The sequence below is a fragment of the Belonocnema kinseyi genome, chromosome 9 (genome assembly GCF_010883055.1).
Source record: "Belonocnema kinseyi isolate 2016_QV_RU_SX_M_011 chromosome 9, B_treatae_v1, whole genome shotgun sequence".
NCBI classification, from domain to species: Eukaryota; Metazoa; Arthropoda; class Insecta; order Hymenoptera; family Cynipidae; genus Belonocnema; species Belonocnema kinseyi.
Window position 1 is genome coordinate 82578971 of NC_046665.1, and position 24502 is coordinate 82603472.

The 24502-nt window shown below is 24.5% G+C and overlaps 1 protein-coding gene across 1 annotated transcript in view; it reads left to right on the forward strand.

Annotated features, from left to right (window-relative positions):
• LOC117180320 (protein Aster-B-like) overlaps window positions 1-22112 on the forward strand; it is a 33650-nt gene extending 11538 nt beyond the window's left edge. The window contains exons 5-13 of the mRNA XM_033372758.1: window positions 1675-1827; window positions 4097-4244; window positions 7988-8146; window positions 8268-8389; window positions 14084-14276; window positions 16134-16382; window positions 21037-21190; window positions 21307-21427; window positions 21502-22112. Of these exons, the coding sequence (XP_033228649.1) occupies window positions 1675-1827; window positions 4097-4244; window positions 7988-8146; window positions 8268-8389; window positions 14084-14276; window positions 16134-16382; window positions 21037-21190; window positions 21307-21427; window positions 21502-21618 (1416 nt within the window). The 3' untranslated portion in view covers window positions 21619-22112. The remainder of the gene's footprint in view (window positions 1-1674; window positions 1828-4096; window positions 4245-7987; window positions 8147-8267; window positions 8390-14083; window positions 14277-16133; window positions 16383-21036; window positions 21191-21306; window positions 21428-21501) is intronic.
• The last annotated feature ends 2390 nt before the right edge of the window (window positions 22113-24502 follow it).

A 24502-nucleotide genomic window follows, 5' to 3' on the forward strand; every position in this document is an offset into this window, starting at 1 on the left:
ATAAGGTATTAGTATAAATTCAAAGCAATTTTAAAAGATTTCAAAAAATGTTCAATTGATTTCAATAATTGAAAGGTATTTCAAAGACTTTAAAATATTTTAAATTATTTCAAAGGATTTCAAGAGCATTAAAAAATACAAGGGATTTCAAAACAATTGACAGGATTTGAAATATATTAGGCTATTTTTAATAAATTTAAATAATTTAAAGCGATTTTATAGATTATAGGGTATTTTTATAAATTTTAAGTCATTCTTAAGAGCTTTAAAATGTTTCAAGGAATTTAAAAAGGATTTAAAGCTTCTAAAAGGTTGTAGGCTATTTTGAAAGATTCCTAGCAAATTTCAATTGATTTAAATAATCTTAATGTATTTCAAAAAATTGTAAATATCGTACCGTATTTTAAAAGATTTTAAGCAATTTTCAATTACTTTCAATAATTTAAAGGAATTTCAAAGACGTTAAAAAATTTTCGAGTATTTTAAAAGATTCCAAAGAATTTTCAAGAGCTTTAAAAAAATGTCCAGAGATTTCGAAATAATGTATAGGATTTGAAATATCCTACGCTATTTTTAATAGATTTTAATAATGCTTTATGATTTTAAACGTTTTAGGGTATTTTATCATTTTCAAGAGCTTTTAAATATTTCATGATATTTAAAAAGATTTTAAATCTTATGAAATATTGTAGCCTATTTAAAAATATTTCAAGCAATTTTTAATTTATTTCAATAGTTTGAATGTATTTCAAAGAATTTTTAAGATTGTAGGATATTGCAAAAGATTTAAAAGAATTTTCAAGAGCTTAAAAACATTTCGAGTGATTTCAAAAGATTTTACAGAACTTGAAATATTCAATATTATATAATATTTCAAAAATTTGAAGTGATTCCAAAGAGTTTGAAAGATTTTGTGTTATTTAAAAAATTTTAAAGTAATTTTTAAGATCTTTAAAATATTTCGTGGTATTTAAAATATTTTAAACATTTTAGGGAATTTCAAAATTTTTCAAAAATTTCAAAATTTTTTTCATTCTTTTGTAAAGAATTTTAAGTTATTCTTATCAATTTTCCAGGATTTCAAGAAATATCATATTTGATAGAATTTCACGGGATTTTATAATTTTTTAATGTTTTTCAAATAATTTGTCCAGAAGAAATGATAGATTTCGTAAGGTTTAAATGATTTGAATAGATTTTAAAATGAATTTCATCAAATTCTTCTCATTTCCCCTAAATTTCTCTATATCCACATAAAATTTTTTTATAATATTTTGAATAATAATTTTAAACAAATAATTTACATACACTTCTTTTAGATCTCTTGAATTTTTTCCAATTCTTTTAAATTCAAAAGAACATTAGTCACATTATTAATGCACATTAGTAATTTTTAGTCTCTTTTTGGGCTAGAAATTACATTTTTCAATTTTGTGAAGTAAATGATTTAAAAAATTATTGAATCTAAATTAAAAATTGTTTTATTCTATTTACGAAAGATTCTAGATTAAAAATATGACAATATTAGAATTTTTGTCTGAAAATATGAACGTTCAGGGAAAATGAATAATTAGTCAGAGAAAAGTCAGGGAATTGTGAAAATTAAGTTTTTCGGTGACCCTGTATTAATTATTCGTTGTTCTTGTTTCACAACAAAATTTTTATTATTCACAGCCTATGGGAATGGCCGAAATGTGGCAACTTGTTCATACGTGTTATGGAGATGAACTGGGTTTAACTTCAGATGACGAGGATTACGTACCACCGCAAGCTCCGCTTCTCGATGATAAATTATCGACACGTTTATCCGTGGAATCATTTTCTGAGGTATGTAAATTATTTAAATTTATTTTTAATTATTATCAAGGTGTCTACCTGACCGGGAAATCGACAAAACTGGTAAATGAACTCGAAAGTGATTCAGTGACCAGGATTTCTCTCAAGAAATGTACTAACATTCAAATTAAAAGTAATTTTATATATTTTATTCTCAAAGAATTACAATTCTGATTTGTGACGACTTAATTAATTAATTTTAACTTCGAGAAAGGGATTTGTCTGAAAAGATTGATTATTTTTAATTGGAACAAGGAATAAGTAAATGAAATATAAATTTAATCTGCATGAAGAATTATAATTCTAAGTTCTGACATGGAATTCCAGTAAAGAAATAAATTTTGAGTTCCGAACCAGAAATTTCGTAAAGAATTATAATTTTGACTTTGGAACAGAAATCGTCCAGAAAAAAGTAGAATTTGAACTTTATGTTCTCTTTAGAACGGAAAATTTCGTTTAGAATTATAAATTAACTTGGAATAGGGCATTTTTTACATAGAGCGGGAAATGTTAAAAAATAATTTTAATTCTTATTTATAACATATAAATTTACAAATACAATCCTTATCCCAGGTCAGAATTTGTCGGATTTTGAACATTTCTTCTCCAAATCAGAATTTGTTTAAATTCAAACATTCTTTTTTTGTTGAAAATAAACATTGTTCAGAATTTTAAACTTCTTTCTTCTTTCTTCAAAAGCTGAAGTTCCTTTTCTATTTGAGAGCGAGAATTTTCTTTTTACATATTTAACATAATAATTACATAGGTTTTTTGGTAAAAAATGTATTTTCTTAGTTGAAAATTCATCTTTTCGATTGAAAATTTAATATTTGGTTTGACATTTTTTCTTTCTTGTCTGAAAAATCTTTCTTTGTTAAAAATTTAACTCTAGGTGAAGATTCTTTTTTGGTTAAATTCAACTGTTTTTTATTTTAAATCAAAATATTTTTTTTAGTTGAAATATCGAAAATTACATTTCTCGTTGAGAATTGATCTTTTTTGATTGAATATGTATGTACCAATTACTTCTTTAAAAGTTAAAATCTTGTGTTACCAATTTTTGTTTAAACTGAAAATGTAACTAGTCAATTTTTGGTTAAAAGCTTATCTTGTTTGTTTGAAATTAAAGTATTACAGTTGAAGATTTATAATTTTAGTTGAAAATTCATCACTTTGGTTGAAAATTGGACTCTTGTGGAAAATTCGATTTTTTGTTTTTGAAAATTCAACTGTTTTACAGAAAATTTGCCTTTTAGTCTGAAAGTTCAATAAATTCGATGAATTCCTTCTGTTTCTTGACATAAATAATAATGATTTATTTCTTGTTCTTTATATTTATGTTCATATTACGCCTTAAAATTATAGTCCCTTTGGTTGCAAATTTTATTTGTTCCTTTTGTTTGAAAATTAATTTTTGTAACTTAAGATTTATCATCTTAAATGAAATTTCATCACTTTTGTTCAAAATTTAACTGTTTTCTTGAAAAATTAATTAATTCATTCATTTTTTAACTAAAAAATTAATCAACTTCTTGGTGGAAAATTCAAATTTTTTTTTTTTTTTAGAATTCATCCTCTTTTGCTTGAAAGTTCAACTATTTATATGGAAATGTAACTGTTTAGTTTAAAATTACACTATTTTATTGAAAATTCATGTTTCTTGGTTGATAATTATTTTTTTCGTTAAAAATTCTTGTGTTCGGTTTTAAAAGTACAATTTTTTAAAAAGCATTCGACTTTTTAGCTACAGAACTCAATTCTTGTGTTGAGAATTACTTCTTTTGGTTGAAAGTTCCACTATTTTTTTGTTGGAAATCCAATATATTTCGACTTAAATATTTAGAAATATGATACCTGTATTAATATGATTGAAAATAATATACTCCCTATTATTCCTTTATTTTCTCTGTCTGAAATATTTTTTACAATAATTCACGTTACATATTTCTCCTTTAAATTATAAAAATTTTAATTCTTTTCAAATTTTATATAATAAAGCAATCAGTATTAAATAATAATTATTATAATATTCGCCTAAAGGACAACCTTGAAAAATTCCATTTTTAACCGGGAAAACAGAGAAATAGCCAGGAATTTTTTTTCTTAATTTGAGTGGCTACCCGGAAATCTTTTGATCTCTTTCAAATTGACCGGGTGAACACCGAGAATGAAACATCAGGCGTCGGGTAGACATCCTGGTTATACTGTGATTAATTTCTTAATTATTAAGCTAAATTTGAATTTAAAAATACCATTTCAGTCAGAAGGGATGAAGCCAGAACTTTTTAAGGTGGTGGGTATTGACATTCCTACACGTGCGAAACTCGAAATACGTCCTAAACCAGATATTATTCTTGATCCGACTGATCTTAGCGATACAACAGAGAGCGACGCTGAAAAACAGGCTGGTGAGTCTCGTTGTTTGATTATGTAAAATAATTAAATGTACCTATCATTTATAATTTTGCTTCACAAAAATGTATTTTTTTATTTTATTATATCATGTAAGCTCTTGATACTGCTCTATAGAATAGTGCAATTATTTAATTTTATATGTGTATACTTTTGCTTTCTGTGTCTGTGCCAGTGCTAATAAATCTTTTTTCATAACCATAGACTAATTTTTTATATATTTTTTTTAAATCCCTGAGAGGCTATCCATAATCTACGTTATCTATTCTTAGGGGTTCATTTCTCGTTTTTTCGCTTAAGTGCGAACCGATTTGATAGAATTCAATAAGAAAATTTAACTATTCATTTTTAGAAAATTAAGCTTCTTAGTTAAAAAATCATCTCCTGTTGTGAATTTTAAACTCACTTTTTGAAAATTGATTTTTTTTTAGTTCATCACGTTCATTGAAAACTTAACTATTTTGTTAAAAATTATTATTTTTTTTTTTTTTGTTAAGAAATAATTTTGTAAATTAAACATCTAACTTCCATTTTTGGTTAAAAATTCATATTCTTAATTAAAATATTTTCTTTTGTTTAAAATTAAAATACTTAACTGAAACTTGAATTTCTTGGTAACAAATTAATTTTTTTTGTAATGATTCATCTCTGGTTGAAAGTTCAACCTTTTGGTTAAAAATTAGTTTCTTTTTTTGTTAAGCATTAATATTTTATCTGAATATTTAAATATTCCGTTTTTTGTTACAAATTTATAATTTATAAGCTAAAAATTTAATTATTTCGTGGAAAATTCATGTACTTTTTGAAAATTCTTTTTTTTTTGTTTATTTAAAATTAATTTTTTTAGACTGAAAATTTGATGATTGCATTATGGCAGAAAAAATTTCTTTATTGTTCAAAACTTCAACTATCTGGTTAAAAATTGATCTACTTTCTTAAAAATTAATATTTTTTTAAGGTTCATCTCCTTGCTTGAAAATTCAACTCCACTTTATTCAATTTTTATAAAATTAATCTTCTTGGTCAAAAAATCATCTTTTGAGTGGAATGTTGAATCCTTTTTTAAAAATTTTTTTTATTGAAGATTCATCATTGTCACTGAAAATTGTACTATTTTGTTGAAAAATGTTTAGTGGTTTTTTTGTTGATAATTAATTTTTTAAATTTAAAATGTTACTATTCCATGTTTTGTTAAAATTCATCTTTTGCAGTAGACAATTCAACTAATTAGTTACAAATTCGTGTATTTTTGGAAAATTCGTCTTCTTTTTTTGTTCAAAAATGCAAATATTTGGTTGTGAATCTGTTTTGATTGAGGTCTTAACTAATTTGTTGAAAATTCATCTTTTCGGGTCAAAAATTCAACTTTTTTTGTTGAAAATTCGTATTTTTGACTTGAAAATTCACTTGATTTGTTAAAAATCAAATTATTTTTATGAAAATTGAAACATTTGGTAGAAAATTAACTTTCTTGTGGAAGAATCATATTTTCGGGTTGAAAATTCAACTGTTTTATAGATAATTCAAAGCAACTGTTTGATTCTAAATTAATCTTTTTTGATTTATAATTCAACCATTTTATTAAAAATTCATCTTTTTCGGTTGAATTCAATTTTTTATCTCAAAGTATCATCTTTTTTGTTGAAATATCAACTATTACATGTTTCTTTGAAAATTCATATTTTTTCGTTAAAAATGGGATACTTAGTTTAAAATTCAAGTGCTTTTTAAAAAATTAATTTTTTTACTTGAAAATTTAGCATTTTAGTTGAAAATTCATATTTTCCAGACGCAAATTGAACTCTTTTGTTAAAAATTCTTCTTTTTGGCTTGAAAACTCAACTATTGTATTGAAAATAAAATCATTTTTCTGAAAATGGAACTATTTGGTAGAAAATTAATTTTTTAGATGAGAAATCATAATTTCGGGTTGAAATTTCCAGTGTTTTGTTGAAAATCTGTCCTTTTTGTTAAAAATAATATTTCATCTGAAAATTTAATTATGCCAGTTTTGGTTGGAAATTTATCCTTTATAAGCTGTATCAACTTTGATAGAAGATTCATGTATTTTGTGAATATTTGTCTTTTTGGCTAGAAAATTAATCTTGTTTGTTGAAAATTCGTTCCTTTTTTTGCTAAAAATAATATTTTATCTGAAAATTGAGCTATTCTTGTTTTTGTTGGAAATTTATTCGCTGTAAGCTGAAAAATCAACTATTTGGTGGAGAATTCATGTATTTTGTTGAAAATTCGTCTTCTTGGCTAGAAAATTAATCTTTTTTGTTGAAAATTCATTTTATTGGTTGAGGATTCAAATTTTTGATTAAAAATTCGACTTTTTGGTTGAATTCATTTGCCTGAAAATTGGATTTTATTGACAATTAATTTTTGTTTAACCGAAACATTTGACGATTCTATTTATAGTTAAAAATATTTGCTCTAGTTGAAAATTCAACAATTTTTTGTTTAAAATTCATCTCTTTGGTTGAGGATTCAACTATTTCGTTAAAAATTCGTTTTTTTTTATTTAATTAAATTGGTTGATAGTTTTTCTTTTGGTAGAAAAGTCATCTTTCTTGTTTAAAAATTAATTCTTTGTTGAAAATACAATTATTTCATGATAAATTAAACAATTTTGTTAAAAATTTATCTGCTTGATTGAAAAATCGTCTTTATCGATAGAACTTTAATTTTGTTGGTGAAAAAATGTACATTCATCTTTTTGAAGAGAAAATGTATTTTTCTTGGATTGATCATTCATCTGGGTTTAGAACAGGCATCAATTTTGGTTGAAACGGAATTCTTTCATTGAAAGAAAATTTTTCAGTGAAAAATCTACTATTATATTTTTGATTTAGAATTAATCTCTTGGTTAAAAATTATACTATTCGGTTGAAAAAAATTTTTTTTAAATTCAACTGCATTTTCTTAAAGTCGTATTTTCTGGGAAAATATTCAACTGTTTTGTTAAAAATTTATCTTTTTGGATAGAAAATGTATCCTTTTGAATTAAAACTTCATCTTTTTTGGAGTGAAATTTAACTATTTGATTGAAAATTAAATCATTTTGATGAAAATTTAACTGTTTGGTAGAAAATTAGCTTTTTAATTGAAGCATCATATTGAAAATTTAACTGTTTTATTGATATTCCTCTTTTTGGTTCAAAAATTTAGCAATTTTGTTGAAAATCCGCCTTTTTGGTAGAACGTTAATTTTCTTGATGAAAAGATTAAATATTTAGTTAAAATTTCAGTTTTTGGAGTTGAAAATTCCAGTCTCTTCTAAATAAATCGTCCTTTTGGCTTGAAAATTAGACTGGTTTTGGTTAAATTTTAATCTTTTTTTTAACGCATCTTTTTTTTTGGTCGGAAATTCAATTGTTTTGTTAAAAAATCGTCCTTATAAATTGAAATAAATTATAATAGTGCAATCGTCTCTTTTACTTGAAAATTCAACTATTTGGTTTTTTAATTAAACTTTCGCTCAAAAATTATTATTTTTTGGTTGAAAATTCATCTTTCTTTGTTGAGAATTCCACTATTGGCAAAATATAGCAAAAAATTGGTAACGTAGCCTATGGACAGCTCTTTTCCTCACTTTCGCCATTTATCACACTGGAAATATCATTGTATCAAATATTTTCATTTTTAATCATCATATAATATATGATATTTAATATTCAAAATTAAAATGTAAATATAGGATTTAATGGGCATTATATATTATTACTTTTTACAGTGAAATTACCTATTCGATGTAATACAGTGTGCACTTCGCCTCACGAAGGTCGGCATCTTAGCAATACTATCCTACCTATACACATAGATCAATTGTTTACCTTGCTTTTTACCAACTCGAAATTCTTTTTGGACTTTCATTCGGCAAGAAAAACGACAGGTAATTTAAGATTCGTATAATATTAATTGTTTTTTTGGTAAAAAAAAAATTTGCACAAAAAAGCACCATGCAGTTAAATACAACAGTTATACAATATGTGTTACCACTTTCTTTTGAAAAGATCTAGTGCGATCAGCATGGACCCAAAATCCAGAAACGGGAGAAAAAGTGAGAACAGTCACATTGACAATGTCTCTAACGCAATCAGTTGGTCCACGATCTTCGCAAGTTACAGAAAACCAGGTATATTCTTAATTTTGAACATAAAAAATAAACTTTTTACAATTCTTTCTAATAATTTAGAGACCGTACGTAAATTACGTAACAGCTCAAGGGTGCGATGGGGGGGGGGGGTGTCCAGATATTTTGTTGCAATTTGTTACTTTCTCCTGAAGATTATCTTTTTAGTTATAAATGTTATTATTTTATTTGAATATTTAACAATTTTCCTTAAAAGACATCCTTTTTGGTTACAAATTCAACTGTTTTGTTAAAAACTCAGTTCTCTTCGTAGAACATTAACCTTTTGTTTCAAATTCATATTTTGTTGCTGATATTTCAACTGAAATCTTTTTTGGATGACAACTATTTTTTCTGAAATATTGTCTTTTTGATTTAAAAGTTCATCTTTTTTAGTAGAAATATTTTATCTTTCTTAAATAAAAATTCAACTGTTTTGTTGAATATTCAACTATTTCCTAGAAAATTTAATTTTTATTAAAAAAATCAACTTTTTTAGTAGAGTTTTCGTTTTTCTTTGACAGAAATGCAATTGTTTGGTTGAAAATTAAACTATTTTGTTAAAAAGTCATATTTTTTAGTTGACAATTCTACTGTTTTATTGAAAATTGAAGTATTTCGTAGAAATTCAATTTCTATACAAATTGTATATTTTGGTGTTGAAAAGAGAAGTAAAATCTTCTCTGAGTTATTTATTTTTTTATTTTTTTTATTTACCTATTTTTTTGTTTGAAAATTGGTTTGTAAATGCATCTTTTTTAAGAGAAATTTCATCTTTTTTGTATGAAAATGTAACTGTTTGGTTGAAAATTAAACTATTTTGTTAAAAAGTCATACTTTTTGGTTGAAGATTCTACTGTTTTGTTTAAAATCTATTTCGTAGAAAATTTCCTTTTTGCTTAAAATTTATATTTTGGTGTTTAAAATTGGACTGAAGTCTTTTCTGGATGAAAGTTAAACTTTAAAAAAAAAGTTGTGTTTTTTAAAATTTATCTGTTTTAGTATAAAATTTATCTTTCTTGGATAAATATGCAACTATTTGGTAGAGAATTCAACTATTTTGTTAAAAGTTCATACTTTTTGGTTGACAAAATTCGTCTTTTTGAATTGAAAATTAAATATTTTTGAAGAAACTTATTTTTTCACACAAAATCATATTTTGAGCTTGAAAAGTCAACTTTGAAATTTTTTTGTTGAAAAATTTTAGTCTGTTTTAAGAGAAATCTTATCATTTTTGTACAAAAATGCAACTATTCGGTAGAGGATTCAAAAATTTGGTTAAAAAGTCAGCATTTTTGGTAAAAAAATTCGTATTTTGCATTGAAAATTCCATTTTCTTCGCAGAAAGTTATTCGTTGTTTAAAAATTACAATTTTGATAATTAAAAGTCGACTGAAGTCTTTTTTAACAGAAAATTTAATGCTTTTTTTGAATATTTATATTTTTGATTTAAAATTCATCTGTTTTAATAGAAATTTTTTTTATATGTACATGAAAATTTGTTGTTAAAAAATCTTCTTTGCTTGAGTATTCAACTATTTTGTTTGAAAAAATTTGGTTAAATCACTTTCTTTAAGAAATCATTTTTGTAATGATTTAAATTTTTTTGTTTTGATGTTATGGTTATTGTCGACCAGATAAATGTATTAAATAAACATTTCTGGAAACTAAAAATAAGGTAAAGTAAGAGAGGGTGGGGGGTAGAAATATTGTGTTCCCGACCATAATCCGTTACGCAATTTAAGCTCGGCCCCGTAGGTAAATGAAACATCGGCTCATAGAACGTTTTATGTACACAGTGGATTCTATGTTCATACTGTTAGTTTTTTTTATTCGAAAATTTGTGCGCGATAGCCTTAAAATCAATTTCAATTTTGAAGTTTCAATTTTAACACTGGGTTATAAATTACTGATTGGTAATTGAACTACGAAGTTTACAACAATTTTTTGTAAACTTGTATTTGAAAATATTAATTTAAAGTATAAATTATTGTAAGTCAGTATTCAAAATAGTTTTAGGACGAAAATACAATACATTTCAAAAAGTGAAATAATTCCTGTTCCCAAAACAATGACCTATTAAGCTATTTTAAATTATTAAATTAAAATGCTGGACATTTTAAGACAAGACTTTTCTATATCTTACTTTAAAATTGTTTTCTAGAGAAATAAAATTGCAATTTAAGATCATCAAACTAATTGTCTTTAAGTAATAAGTTAATGAAACAACCTTACAAAAATAAAAATAAATATTTATATATATTTATTTTCATTAATTTTATCTTCTTGTCGACAAAATTTTGTAGAATAATCTATGATAAAGTATTTTCTATTAGGGTGGGTATAGGGCAGAGAAAACTTGAAAATCAGGGAAAAAGTCATGGATTTTGAAAAAAAATCTTGCAAAACTTAGGTAATTTTCACCAGCTATTTTGGATGAAAATTCACAAAGTGAGGGCATTTTCAAAATATTTTAAAAGAAATACGTTGTTTTTTGAAAGCCCGACAAGATTATAATGACAGCATTTTGAATTTTGACGAGAAGTTAAAAATCAAAATTTTGGTTGTACAAAAAATGATGAAAAATAAAACATTCCATTTTACGCTGAAACTATGCAAAATGCAAAAAAAAAGAATTAACTAAATTTTTTATTAATTACTTATAAATAAATAAAAATAAAAGTTTTGGTCAAAAGACACAAGCTATGAAAAAATTAAATAGACAAAAGTTGCTCTTCAAAAAAACAGCAAAGTCATTCAAAATTTTCATGAATAATTTTCGATAGGACACATAGTTTTTGTTTTAATAGTTAAAAAATAAGATTAAAAATTAAATTAAATTTTCGGAAAAACTACACAAGAGACGAAAAAAATTAAAAGCCAAAAATATCTACAGGTTTTTTTGTAAACTATGATTCTAAAAATATATCAAAAGTAAAAAAAACTTTTTGGAAAAATGACACAAGATACAATAACACTTTATTTAACAATTTTTTTCGCCTAAATTATGTCTACATTGAATATACAATGATTGAATTTATGGGAAATCGACCCAAGTTGCAATAAAATGGTTAATAATAATTTTAATGCAAAATAAGAAACAAATATTAAAGTAGTCATTAAAAATAAGATTTGTACTTTATTTTGCAATATCTGAATAAGCAGTCCCAGACCGAGGTACAGAAATATAAATATAATATACATTTGATATAATAAGAGTTGAATATAATCTAGAAAAGTTCGCATTATCGACGTGATCAAATGCGAAGTATAAGATACGTAATGAGAATGTGTTCGTTAAAGCCGAAGGAGCTTTAACAAAAGAGAATTCACAATCGCCAAAGAACAGTTGTCGATGTTTTGACTTTTTATTTAAAAGGCTTGCGCACAAATTTGGAGTAAATACAAATACCAAGCGCGTAGCGCGAAGTGAATGCATTATCGAGCGCGAAGCGCGAAACAAGTACATTATTGTGCGCGAAGTGCGAGAACCAACAGTCGCGCGCCACAGACGCGCAAGGAGAATGTGCCCACGCAGCGGGCAGATTTTTTTCAGTTGTTTCCTCCTGACAATTATACTGTTAGTTAAATTTTTAAATATTTTGTTGAAAATTCAACAATTTTGTTAAAAATTCATCCTTTTTGGTTAACAAATAAATTTTAATTAAAAATTCAACTATTTGTTAGAAATGAACTTTTTTGTTGAAGAAATCATATTTTCGGGTTGAAAATTCAACTGTTTTGTGGATAATTTTTCTTTTTCGCTTCAAAATTTATATACTTGGTTCAAAGATAATCTTTGATGTTTGAAAATTCGACTATTTTGTTGATGATCCATATTTTTTTTTAAATTCGTCCTTTTTGGTTAAAAATTCAACTATTTTGTTGAAAAAGCGTATTTTTTTATTGAATTCTACTGCTTTTTTAATTCAAATTAAAGTCTTTATTGGTTTAAATATCTACTATCACATTATTCGTTGGAAAATCATCTTTTTTTTATTAAAAATGGACGTACTTGCTTCACGGTTGAACCACTTTGTTAAAAAAATCACTTTTTTGTTGAAAATTCGTGTTTTTGGCTTGAATATTCAACTATTTTGTTTAAAAATAATCTGTTTTGATAAAAATTGAACTTTTTATAGAAGGTAAACTTTTTTGTGTTAAAAATCACATTTTCAGGTTGAAAATTCAACTGTTTTGTAAAAAATTAGTCTTTCGCTTCAAAATTGATCAATTTGTTCAAAAAATCATCTTTGATGTTCGAAAATTCATTTATTTCATTGATAATTCATATATTTTGATGAAAAATCGTCCTCTTTGATTTTAAATTCAACTGTTTTGTTGAAAATGCATATTTTTTTGTTGAAAATTGATTGACCACTTTGTTAATAATTTATTTTTGTCTTTAGGATTCATAATTTAGTTGAAAATGTATCTCTGGTTCAGTTTTTTTTTTTTTTAAATAATATTTCAACTCAAAATTTAACTCTATCGATTGAAGATTCATTATTGTAGTTGAAAATTCTTCTATTCGTTTAAAAGTTAAACTACTTGGGTAAAATATGAACTAATTTGTTAAAAATGGATTACTTTGGTTGAAGGTTTAACAATTTTATAGAAAAATCGTCTGTTGCTTTGAAAGATCAACAATTTGCATAAACTTATTTTTCTTTCTTGACTGAAAAGTCTATATTATTTCTTAAACAATCTTTCGTTTGGTTAGATAATTATTCATTGTAGTTCAAAATTCAACAGACTTGTTAAAAATGATTTTTTTATTGAAAATTTCGCTTTTTTTATTATTGGTAGAATTGTTCTCTTTTTTAGTTGAACATTCAACAATTTGTTTGAAAATCCATGTATTTTGTTGAAAATTCGTCTTTTTGTAGAAAATTAATCTTCTTCGTTGAAAATGCATCTTTTTTGTTAAAAATTTCCAACTATTTAGATGAAAGTTTAATTATGTTGTTGAAAATTCATTTATTTCTTTTTTGTTGAAATATCAACTGTTTTTGATTAAGGTTTCAACTTTTATTGTTTGTAGAAAATTTAAGTTATTTGGTTAAAAATTTCACTATTTTGATGAAAATTTAATTATTTTGTTTTGACAAATTTCGTATATTATTAAAAGGTAATCTTTTTTGGTCGAAAATTGAGCTCTTTTTGTTGAAAACTCATTTATTTGGACATTTATTTATTTCGTGGTTGAATATTTAATTATTCTATTGAAAATGAAACTATTCTCTTAAATTCATCTTTTTTGGTCGATAATTCAACTTTTTGTTGATAATCGGTTCTTTTGGATTGAAAATTAATTTTAATGGTACAAAGTCGTCTTTTTTGTTTAAAATAAATAAAGAAGAAATTTTTCAGTTTTATTTTGAAATTAATGGTCAGTAAAAATTCAAAGATAGTCTGGGAAAAATTAGGACAGTCAGGGATTTTTATAATTAAATTTTTCGATCGCCCTCTTTACTTAATGGAGTTTTAATAATAAATTCTTATGTGAAGAAAATTGAAAAAAGTGAAAATAGAATTCCAATATTTGATTTCCACGCTACCATGGGCGAATTTTCGAATAAAAAAAACATAAAAGTATGAACTAGTGAGACAAAATCTCTGTTTATATAACATTTTTTGAATCAGTCCATGAAATAAATATCTAAAAATAATAATTGAATATATTATTTTTTGTAGATTATGTTACCTTGTAGCAGGCCAGGTCAGTTGTATTCCATTGATGTGGAAAGTTTAAATGCTGGAATTCCGTATGCAGATTCCTTTAGCGTAATAATTCATTACTGTATGACCAGTAAAACAGAAAATGAAACATGTCTTGCTATATTTGCGCAAATAAAATACAAAAAGAATGTATGGGCCATCGTCAGAAGTAAGTGAAATATGAACATACTTAATATGGGGTGGCCGCAGGTCAGAAAAATTCTGGAAAAGTCAGGGATTTTAAACAAACATTGTAAAAGTCAGGGAATTTCTGTAAGAATCATTTTAAGGGATTTCAAAGGGATTTGAAATATTTTAAGGTATTTAAAAAAGTTCCAAAGAATCTCTAAGAAATTTACAAAGTTTCAAGGGATTTCAAAAGATTTAAAGTGATTCCGGACGATTTAAATGTAATTTAAAAACTTGAAATTGAAAATTTGAGTGAAAAAGTGAAAAAGAATTTGAGTGATTTTAAGAGATTCAAACAAATTTGCATGGGATTTTAAAGAATTTCAGTAGATGTGGAACGATTTTATAGGACCTATGAGGTTTTAAAATATTTTTGTAGATTTCTGATTTTAGGGTATTTTTAACAATTCCAAGGAGTTTTAAAGAACTTTAAAAAGTTTTCAAAGTATTTGAAAGGACTTGAAATATTTTAAGGTATTATAAAACATTCCAAGTTATTTTCAAGAGATTTAAAGAATTTGAAAGATTTTCAAAAGGTTCTACAGGATTTGAAATATCTTAGGGTATTTTTAACAATTTTCAATAATTAGAAGTAATTTGAAAAATTTTAGGATATTTTTTAAACTTCCAAGGAATTTTCAAGGGATTTCAACAGATTTAAAAGGATTTGAAATATTTAAGGATATTTTAAAAAAAGTTTCAAGTATTTTTAAGAGAATTAACAGATTCCTAGGATTTTTCAAAGTTTTAAATGATCTTAAGGGGTTTAAAAAATGTTCCTGTGGTTTTAAAGAATTTCAAAGAATTTCGGAAGATATGGACCGATATGACTAGACTTGTAAGATTTTGAAATATTGTAAAAGATTCTAAGGTATTTTATAATATTTCAGAATATTTCAGTGATTTTTCGGAATTTTAATCAATTTTAAGGATTTCAAGAAATATCAGATTTCATAGATTTTCACGGGATTGTATAATACTTTAATATTTCAAAGAATGTATTCATGAGATGTGAAGTATTTCGTAGGGTTTCAAATTTTTAAAGATTTAAAAATTTGTTTCCAATTAATTTGGAATTTACCTTGAATTCTTATTAATTTAATGTGAATTCTTTTGAGTTCTTTTGAATTTTCCTGAATTTTCTTAATTTGCTTGAACTCTTAAAATAATTTACTCAATTCTACTTAATTCAATTTTTTTAATTTTGTTCTAGTTATTGTTTATTTCATCCTGAAGCTTTTAAAGGCACCATAGATTTTTAGGCATTTTATGAAATTCTTTTGAATTCCCTGGATTTTTTTAAACTCATTTCAAACATACTGAATTCTATGAATTTTTTCTAAATTTTTGAATTATTTTCATTTCACTTGATTTTGCTTAAATTCACATAAAATTTTTCTGAATATCAATGAATTCGTCTCACTTGCTTTACATTCTTTTAAGTTCACTCCAATCTTACTGAAATCAATGGCATTAAAAAAAATTCTAGGTATTCTGAATTCTTTTGAATTTAACTTGAATTGTTTTGAAGTTTGCTGAATTTATCATGAATCCGTTTGAATTAAAAAGAATTAGAAATCATTTTTTCCAGTAAATTATACTGTGGCAGCTTTGAGTATAATAAATTAAAAAATCATAAATTTTAAATGGTCCATTCCATTTATACAAAATTCTATATTACAATGTAACAAGATTAAAATTTGTTCTTAAAATATCAATAGTCAGGGAAAATGAGGGCATTTTCTAAATGAAGTTTTGCGGATATCCGGTCGTCAAAAATGTCAAATTAAATCTTGTACTACTTCATTTTAATTTGTATTTTCTTGTCAAAAAACAGCTTTCATAGAAAAAAATTGTTGGGCCGGTTTGGAGGAATATTTCAGCAGTTTGATAAAGGCGTTGAGCGTAGAATGTGAAGAAAATCATGGTGGAACTGTAGGCGGTACAGGTGGCCTGAAAAGAAAAACAAGAAGAAGAAGACGAACTGTCAATACGGGTATCTCTCTACAAACACATGCGCCTGATCTCTTGTCATCTAATCATCAGCCTAGCGCCGCTGAATTGCCGCATAATTATAATAAAAGTGGTAAGTTTTTTTCCTATTCATCTGCTTCAACTAATTATAACTTTTACGCTGGTAGGAGGGGGGAAACAACTATAATAATCCGTTGGAATCCACTTGTAATTCGAAGTAATCCAAGTTCAATTTTAACCATTTTTTAAATAATTCATTAAATTATTATCTACTTCAATTATATCATTCAGTTTATAATGCATAATTCGAAAATCTTTTACTTAACAAAAGTTTCCATTTTAGATTTTTATTTTTGAGTGCACATTTTTAATTTAAAGAATTTTAAAATGCAGTTTTGGAAGACTTAATAAACTTAAAAGCCTTAGTCGTAAACAGATGTAAATAATTTTAAACTGAATTATTTGAAATAGAAAGCCCTAAATCTTTAAAAGTTCAAAGAGGTTTTAAACTTTGAACGTTACAATTTGAATTGTTCTATTTAGAGAATGATTAATTCGTACATTAAATTTTTGAATTTTGATGTATAAATAACAGTTGAACTCTTATTGTTTGTTCGCGTAATTCGAGTAATTTTTAGCGATATTTAGAGGTTTTGAAAATATTTAAAATGAAGTTGAAGCTTGGAATGATTTAAAAAAATTTTAACGAAGTTGTGTTCCAACAAAATCCGTCTATTCGTATGGAAATTTCGGTGCAAATAGTCGTGGCCTAATTTAAAACAAAATGTAGATTATTGCAGATTTTGAAGAAAAACCATTTTTAAGCTTTTTAAGAATGGAAAGGCTTCAAAATAATTAAAAAATTTTCATAAGATTGCTAGTAAAATTGAAAATGATTTTTTCTTTTGAAAAATTATTTGAAATTCAAATCATTTAAAAAGTTATTTAGAACTTATAATAAACTTTTAATAATAATTGAAAATTTGACACAACATGTAGATTTTTCAATACTTTGAAATAAAATTTTGAAACTTTGAGAATATCTACACTCTTTAAAATTAAAATAATTCCACTTCTAATGTACAAGTTTTCAAGTTGTAATGTTTCTAGCTAAAAGCTAGATAAAAGTTAAATTACTTTGTTCAAAATTCATTTTTCTGGTTGAAAACGGAACTATTTTGGTGAAAAATTCAACTATTTAGATGAAAATTAATGTATTTTGTTAAAAAGTTGTATTTTTCATGAGAAATTCAGGTTTATCATTTTAGTTAAAAATTTATGTATTTGGATGGAAATTCAATTATTCCATTGAAAAATCGTTGTTTTTTTTCTTTTTTTTAAATTAATTTATCTTTAAAAATATAATTATTTGATTGAAAATTCATGTGTTTGGTTAAAATGTTGTATTTTTTATAGAAAATTGATCTATTTCTGTGAAAAATTGAATTGTTTTGTTGAAAATTCGTTTTTCCAAATTGGACTATTTCAGGTTATCAAAAATTTTATAATTAAAAAAATATAAATTGTTATCTATGAAATTGAATAAAATTATGAAATATAATAATAAAAATAATCAATTTATAGATTTTATTTGAGGAATAAAAATGTATTAAAATAAATTAATAATTTAAATATTTTTAATATGATATATTAATGTTATAAAATTGCAAATTTATTTTTTTAGGTAAAAATAAGTTTGTTTGCAAATTAATATTTAACTAAAAATTTAATTGTTTTGTTGAAAATTTATCTACATATTTAAAAATTTGCCTTTTTGCGAGAAAATGAATCTTCCCTCTTGAAAACTTATTTTTCTGGTTGAAAATTTGTTTTTATTTGGAAATTAATTTTTAACTGAGAATTTAACAGTTCCATTTTTTTATTGTAAATTCATGTTGAAATTTTAATGATTATAATTAAATTAAGAAATTTCATCTTCTTAGTTGAAAGTTGAATTACTTGATTAAAAATTCTTTTTTATTTGTATGCAAGGGCCTCATTTTTGTTAAAAATTCATATCCTTACTTGAAAATTTAATTATTTTCTTGAAAAATCGTTGTTTTTTGGTGAAAAATTAATTTGTGACTAAAAATTTAACGATTCGACATGAAAATTCATCTATTTGGTTGAAAATTCATCTATTTGGTTGAAAATTAATTTTCAACTAAAAATATAACGATTTTAAATGCACACTGATCACTTTAAAAAAATTGAGTTTAAATATTTGATTAAAAATTCGTGTTTGTAAAAATTAGTATCCTGCCGTTGAAACAATTGAAATATTTTGTTGAAAATTCGATTTTTAAAGCTTAAAATTATTTTGTTTAATTGAAAATTTAACTATTCCATTTTTTATTGCAAACTTATCTTTTTTAGTTGAAAATTGAACTAGTTTAGCTGAAAATTAATTTGTAAATAAAATTGTAGCGATTCTAATTGCAAATTACACTTTAAAATAGATTAAAAGTTTCATTATTTTGTTGAAAATTCATGTATTTTGTTAATAATTAGCATTTTTCGTTACAAATTGATCTAATTTGGTGAGCAATTGAACTATTTTGTTGAAAATTTGCTTTTTTAAGCCTAACATCAGTTTTTTAAAATGAAATTTCAACTGTTTCATTTATTATTGTGAATTGATATTTTTTAATGAAAAATTCGACTATTTTTTTGAAAACTAATGTGTTTGTTAAAAATTGGCCTTTTGGACAAAAATTCAACTTCTTAGTTGAAAGTTTAACTACTCTGTTAAAAATTCTTTTTTATTTGTATGGAGAATGCCTCATTTTCCTTAAAAATTCATATCTGTATTTGATAATTTTTATATATTTTTTTTAAAGCTTTGTTTGTTTTTTAATTAATATGTGATCGCACATTTAACGATTTCACTTGAAGATTCATAATTTCAATTGAAAATTCATCTGTTTGATCGAAAATTAATTCGCAACTAAAAATTTAACGATTCTAATTGTAAATTACACTTAAAAACAAATTAAAAGTCTCACTATTTTGTTGAAAATTCATGTATTTTTTAAAAAATTAGTACTTTTCGTTGCGAATTAATCTAATTTGGTGAGCAATTGAACTATTTTATTAAAAATTCATTTTTTTTCAGCGTAATATAAATTTTTTTATTGAAATTGTAACTATTTCATTTTTTATTGCACTTATATTTTTTAGTTAAAAATAATAATATTTTGGTTGAAAATTCATGAATTTCTTTCAAAAATCGCCTTTTTTGGTAGAAAGTTATTCTCCTCGCTTTAAAATTCATCTTTTTTTTTAAATGTTGATCTGCTTGGAGAATCACGAAACTAGCGTGATTTTAGATTAAAATTTTTAAAATGCGACAATATCAAAACGTTAAAAATTAAATATTTTAATACTTGAATGTTGGAAATTGGGACGTTTAAAATTCAAAGGAATTAACACTGTATTCTTTAGAATTCAATGCATTCAACATTTTATTATTACAGATTGAAAACATTTAAATTTGAATAATTTGAAATTCAAAGTGAGTAATATTTGACAATTTAATATTGAAAACTAAAACCGTTGAAGCTTTAACGAATGCGAACTTCATTTAAAACTGAAAAAATTTTAATCACCAAAAATTGTGATACTGAAACTTTTTTATGCCCATACCCTTTAAAATCTAAATTATTTGAAGTAAATTTAATTCGCTTGAAAATCAATAATTTTGTAAATTGGTAATATTATTTTCCATAATTCTACCAATTCAATTTCAATTGCAAAATTATAACCTATAAAAGGGAAAAAATTAAAAATATAGCGTTCATCATGAAAATTCAGAAATCTGAAATTTTAACCACTTAAAATTACTGAAATTATCCATTTACTCTTCCATTTCAGATAGTTTAAGTTTCATCTTTTTTATTTTAACCTCAAATTGAAATGATTTATTTGTTTAAATCTTCAAATAAAAATCAGAGAATTTGAAAATCTTACATTGAAAATTAAAAATTAAGATAAAGAATACAAAAGAATATTGCTATGGTGTGATTTTATTTTTTGAAATTGTACAATTTTAAGCTTTTCAGTTCAAAATTGCTTTATATTTACATCTAAAATTATTAAATTCAAGACAGATATTTAAGGCTTTTAATACATTTTTAAATATTTAATAGCGAAATAGTCTTTAAATTTTGAATATTTCAATTTGAAATTACAATATTGTAAAATTAAAAATTCGAAACCTCCAAAAATTAATCTAATAATTAATTTAAGAAAAAAATTGAGTTTCAAGGTCTCAAAGATTGAATTATTTCAGAATCGCACTTTTAAAACTACAATTTTAAATTAAAATTATTAAAATTTTAAAGACGATAAATATATTATTAATAAGTATTATAACATGTTGCATTAAATCACATTTAAAACGACTGGATACATTTTTTTACTGAAAGATGTGATTCTGTTAAATCAAAAGTCACTATTATTTTCACCATTTCAAATTGCAGAATTTTAAATACTGCGGAAAATATTGTGAACCATTGAAGGTTAATTATTCTAAACACTTCAAAAATCATATCATTTCTAGTTGGAAACTTTCTAGAATTACGAAATGCGCGAATTATGAAATACGGGATATCTCTCGGTGTAATATTTTTCTCCCGGTTCTCCCGAGTGGTTAGCCACCCTGTCACAAGTAATCCACCTCCATTGTATTGGATTTTTACGAGTTGTTTCCCTCCTCGTGGTGGTATCACAAACTTTAATTAATTATTGTTCTTTTGAATTTACAGTCTCAGGGCTTCGGGGAGACACGAGCAATATTCTTAGCTGGGTTCTTCTTTTTGCAATTTTATGTTTAACGCTAATTAATGCCATGCTCTACTATAAATTGTGGGGATTAGAAGAAGCTGCCAATTACACTGTAATGGACCTGCACATTTTGAAGTATGATCAATAATCTTTAATCTCGTTTACCTTCACGTTTTGAATGCAAGTTACGTGCAACAATGTTGTTATTATGACTTGAAGCTGAACCTTTTTTTCTCTCTCTATATTTATAGAAATACTCCAAAAACTGAGGAGGATTGGATAAATTTACTTCAGCAGCAGGAGAGTTTGCATAATGTAGAAATGAGAAAGTGGCAAAGGGTTCTGCATACCGCCGCGCAATTGTTAAGACAGGTAAGAGAATCGATTACTGATTTATGTGAATCCATTAGAATATAAGATCATTCAATCTTATCTCGACGTTGAAGACCGAAGAGTCCCTGACGGAACTCCAAATGAGCATACATCCGACAGCGACAGAAAAAATGTTCTCAGTATTGAAGCCAGGATTGAAAACACGCAATTCTAATAATCAAGAATTGTGAAACCCTCTGTGTGAAAATAGGTATATTCGTAAGTAGGTTTTCAAAGATTGTTCTGCTTTCCTGTGAATAATTTTTCAGCTATAAACGCGTGATAAATGTAGACAGGGTGTCTACTCAAATCCTGGGAAAAAATGTGCTGAAAATTCTAGGTTTCTCCAGTTTTTTGCAGGCTTCATTTTTTGTAGCATGGAGCCATGTAAATATTTTGTAATATTTTAAAACACACGATTCGGAATATGCATCGAATTTTGTGAATTTATTATAAATCGTGTTTTTTTCCCTTCAATTTTCTAGGAATTCAATCAATATTACAAGATATTCTTAAATATTTTAGCACGATGAATTAATTAAATAATTTAATAACAGTAAAAAACATGGTTAATCATTTCTAGAGTTTGTCTTTAAAGTCCATAAATTTGAATAATAATTGAAACAAGGTTTTATTTTATCTACTTATACTTGAAATTAAATGCATATTTGGGTAAAATTAATGTGGGAACTATATTAAATTCAATTTAAACCGCTTAAAATTTCTATCCAAAAATACTATTTTTCAAAATAATACATTAATTTTCAAACAGTTGAATTTTTAATTAAAAAAGCCCGATTTTCAAACAAATAACTGAAGTTTAAACTTTAAAAAATCAGTTTTCATCCACCAAAGAAAGATTAAGTTCAATAAGAAATTTAATTTAACTTCCAACGAAGTAATTTTTTTTCAAACAAAAAGATGGATTTTCTACCACCAAGATGATTTTTGAACAAAATACATGAAGTTTCATCGAAATATTTGAAATATCAACTACAAAAAGACAAATTTTTCAACCAAACAGTTGAATGCGAAACTGAAAAAGATCAAGTTTCAACGAAGAATGGAATAGTTGAATTTTTTTTCTAAATAAAAAATACAAATTTTTAACTGAAATGATCAATCTTTAAATGGAATAGTTGGTTTTTAAACAAAAAATATGAATTTTTAACCAAAAAGATTTATATTTACTAAAGAATTTGAGAAAATGCATAAGTTTCCAATTAAAAGATAAATTATCGACCAACAATTGGGATAGTTGCATTTTCTGGTAAAACAGAACTAATTTCCAACAAAAACAAAACTAATTTTCAAAGAAATACATAAATTTTCAAATAGAGTAGTGCATTTTTGACTAAAATAATGAATTTTCAAATGGAATTAAGAGTCTTGAACTGGAATCATTAAATTTAAAGAAAAATTAGTTTTCAACTCAGAACGTTAATTGCTACCAAAAATTCAAAATTTTTTACTAAAAAATATCATTTTTTCTTCAAATATTGAATAGTTACGATTTCCGCAAAGAAATTAACAAATTTCCAGCAAAATAGTTAATGATGCAACTGGAATAATGAAATTATCAGTACAAAAATTAATTTTCAGTCGAAGAAAAAATGAGTTTTCAACCAAATATCTCATTTTTCAACCAAGGATATGAATTTTCAATTACAATAACAAATCTTTAACAACAAATTAATTTTTAACAAAAGAGTAACTTTCAACCAAGTTTTTAAATCTTCATTAAAAAAAGTTGAATTCGGAACGAAAAATGTAGTTGATATTTCAACATGAGATTAAAGTGTTTAGAGAAAAAAAAACAATGAAATTCAACCAATAAGAGCGAATTTTCAACAAAATACATGAATTTTCAGTTAAAAATTTATGTTAAACCAAAGAGATGAATTTTCAAATAAAGGAATGTAATTTTCAATTGGGATAGTTGCATTTTCTGGTAAAACAGAACTAATTTGCAACAAAAAAAAAATAATTTTCAAAGAAATATGTACATTTTCAAAGAAAGTTGGGAATTTTTAACTAAAATGATGAATCTTCAACTGGAATAGTTGAATTTGAAATGAAAAACATGAATTTTATACTAAAATTAATAGTCTTGAACTAGAATCATTAAATTTCAAACACACAAAATTAATTTTCAACTCAGAAAATTAATTACTACCAAAAATTCAAAATTTTCAACTAAAAAATATAATTTTTTCTTCAAATATTGAATAGTTACGTTTTTCGCAAAGAAATTAACAAATTTTCAGCAAAATAGTTAATGATGCAACTGGAATTATTAAATTATCAGTAAAAAAAATTAATTTTCAGCCGAAGAAAAAATGAGTTTTCAACAAAATAGCTCATTTTTCAACTAAGGATATGAATTTTCAATTAAAATTACAAATCTTTAACAACAATAAATTAATTTTTAACAAAAGTAATTAAAACTTCATTAAAGAAGTTGAATTCAGAACGAAAAATGTAGTTGATATATAACAAAAAAAAACAATGAATTTCAACCAATAAGAGCGAATTTGCCACCAGGTACTTGAATTTTCAAATAAAACCGATCACTTTTCAACAAAAATCAGAATAGTTGAATTTTTAGTTAAAAAATTAATTTACAACAAAAACGAATCTATTTTTCCAAAAAAGGTACATTTTCAAAGTAGTGAATTTTTAAGTAAAATGATGAATCTTAAACTGGAATTTCTTTAACTACAATCATTTTCCAACAAAAAGAATAAATTTGAATCCAGAAGATTATTTTCTACCAAAAAGGTCCAAATTTTCAAGTAAAAAAGATCATTTTTCAATAAAATATTGAATAGTTAAGTTTTTTAAAAAGAAATTAATGTTTGGCAAAGAAAAAAACAAATTTGCAACCAAATAGTTGAAGATGCATCTGGAATAGTTAAATTATCACTAAAAAAATAATTTTCATCCGAAGAAGAAATGAGTTTTCAACAAAATAGCTCATTTTTCAACTAAGGATATGAATTTTCAATTGAAATTACAAATCTTTAACAACAGCGAATTAATTTTTAACAGAAGAGTAACTCTCAACCAAGTAAT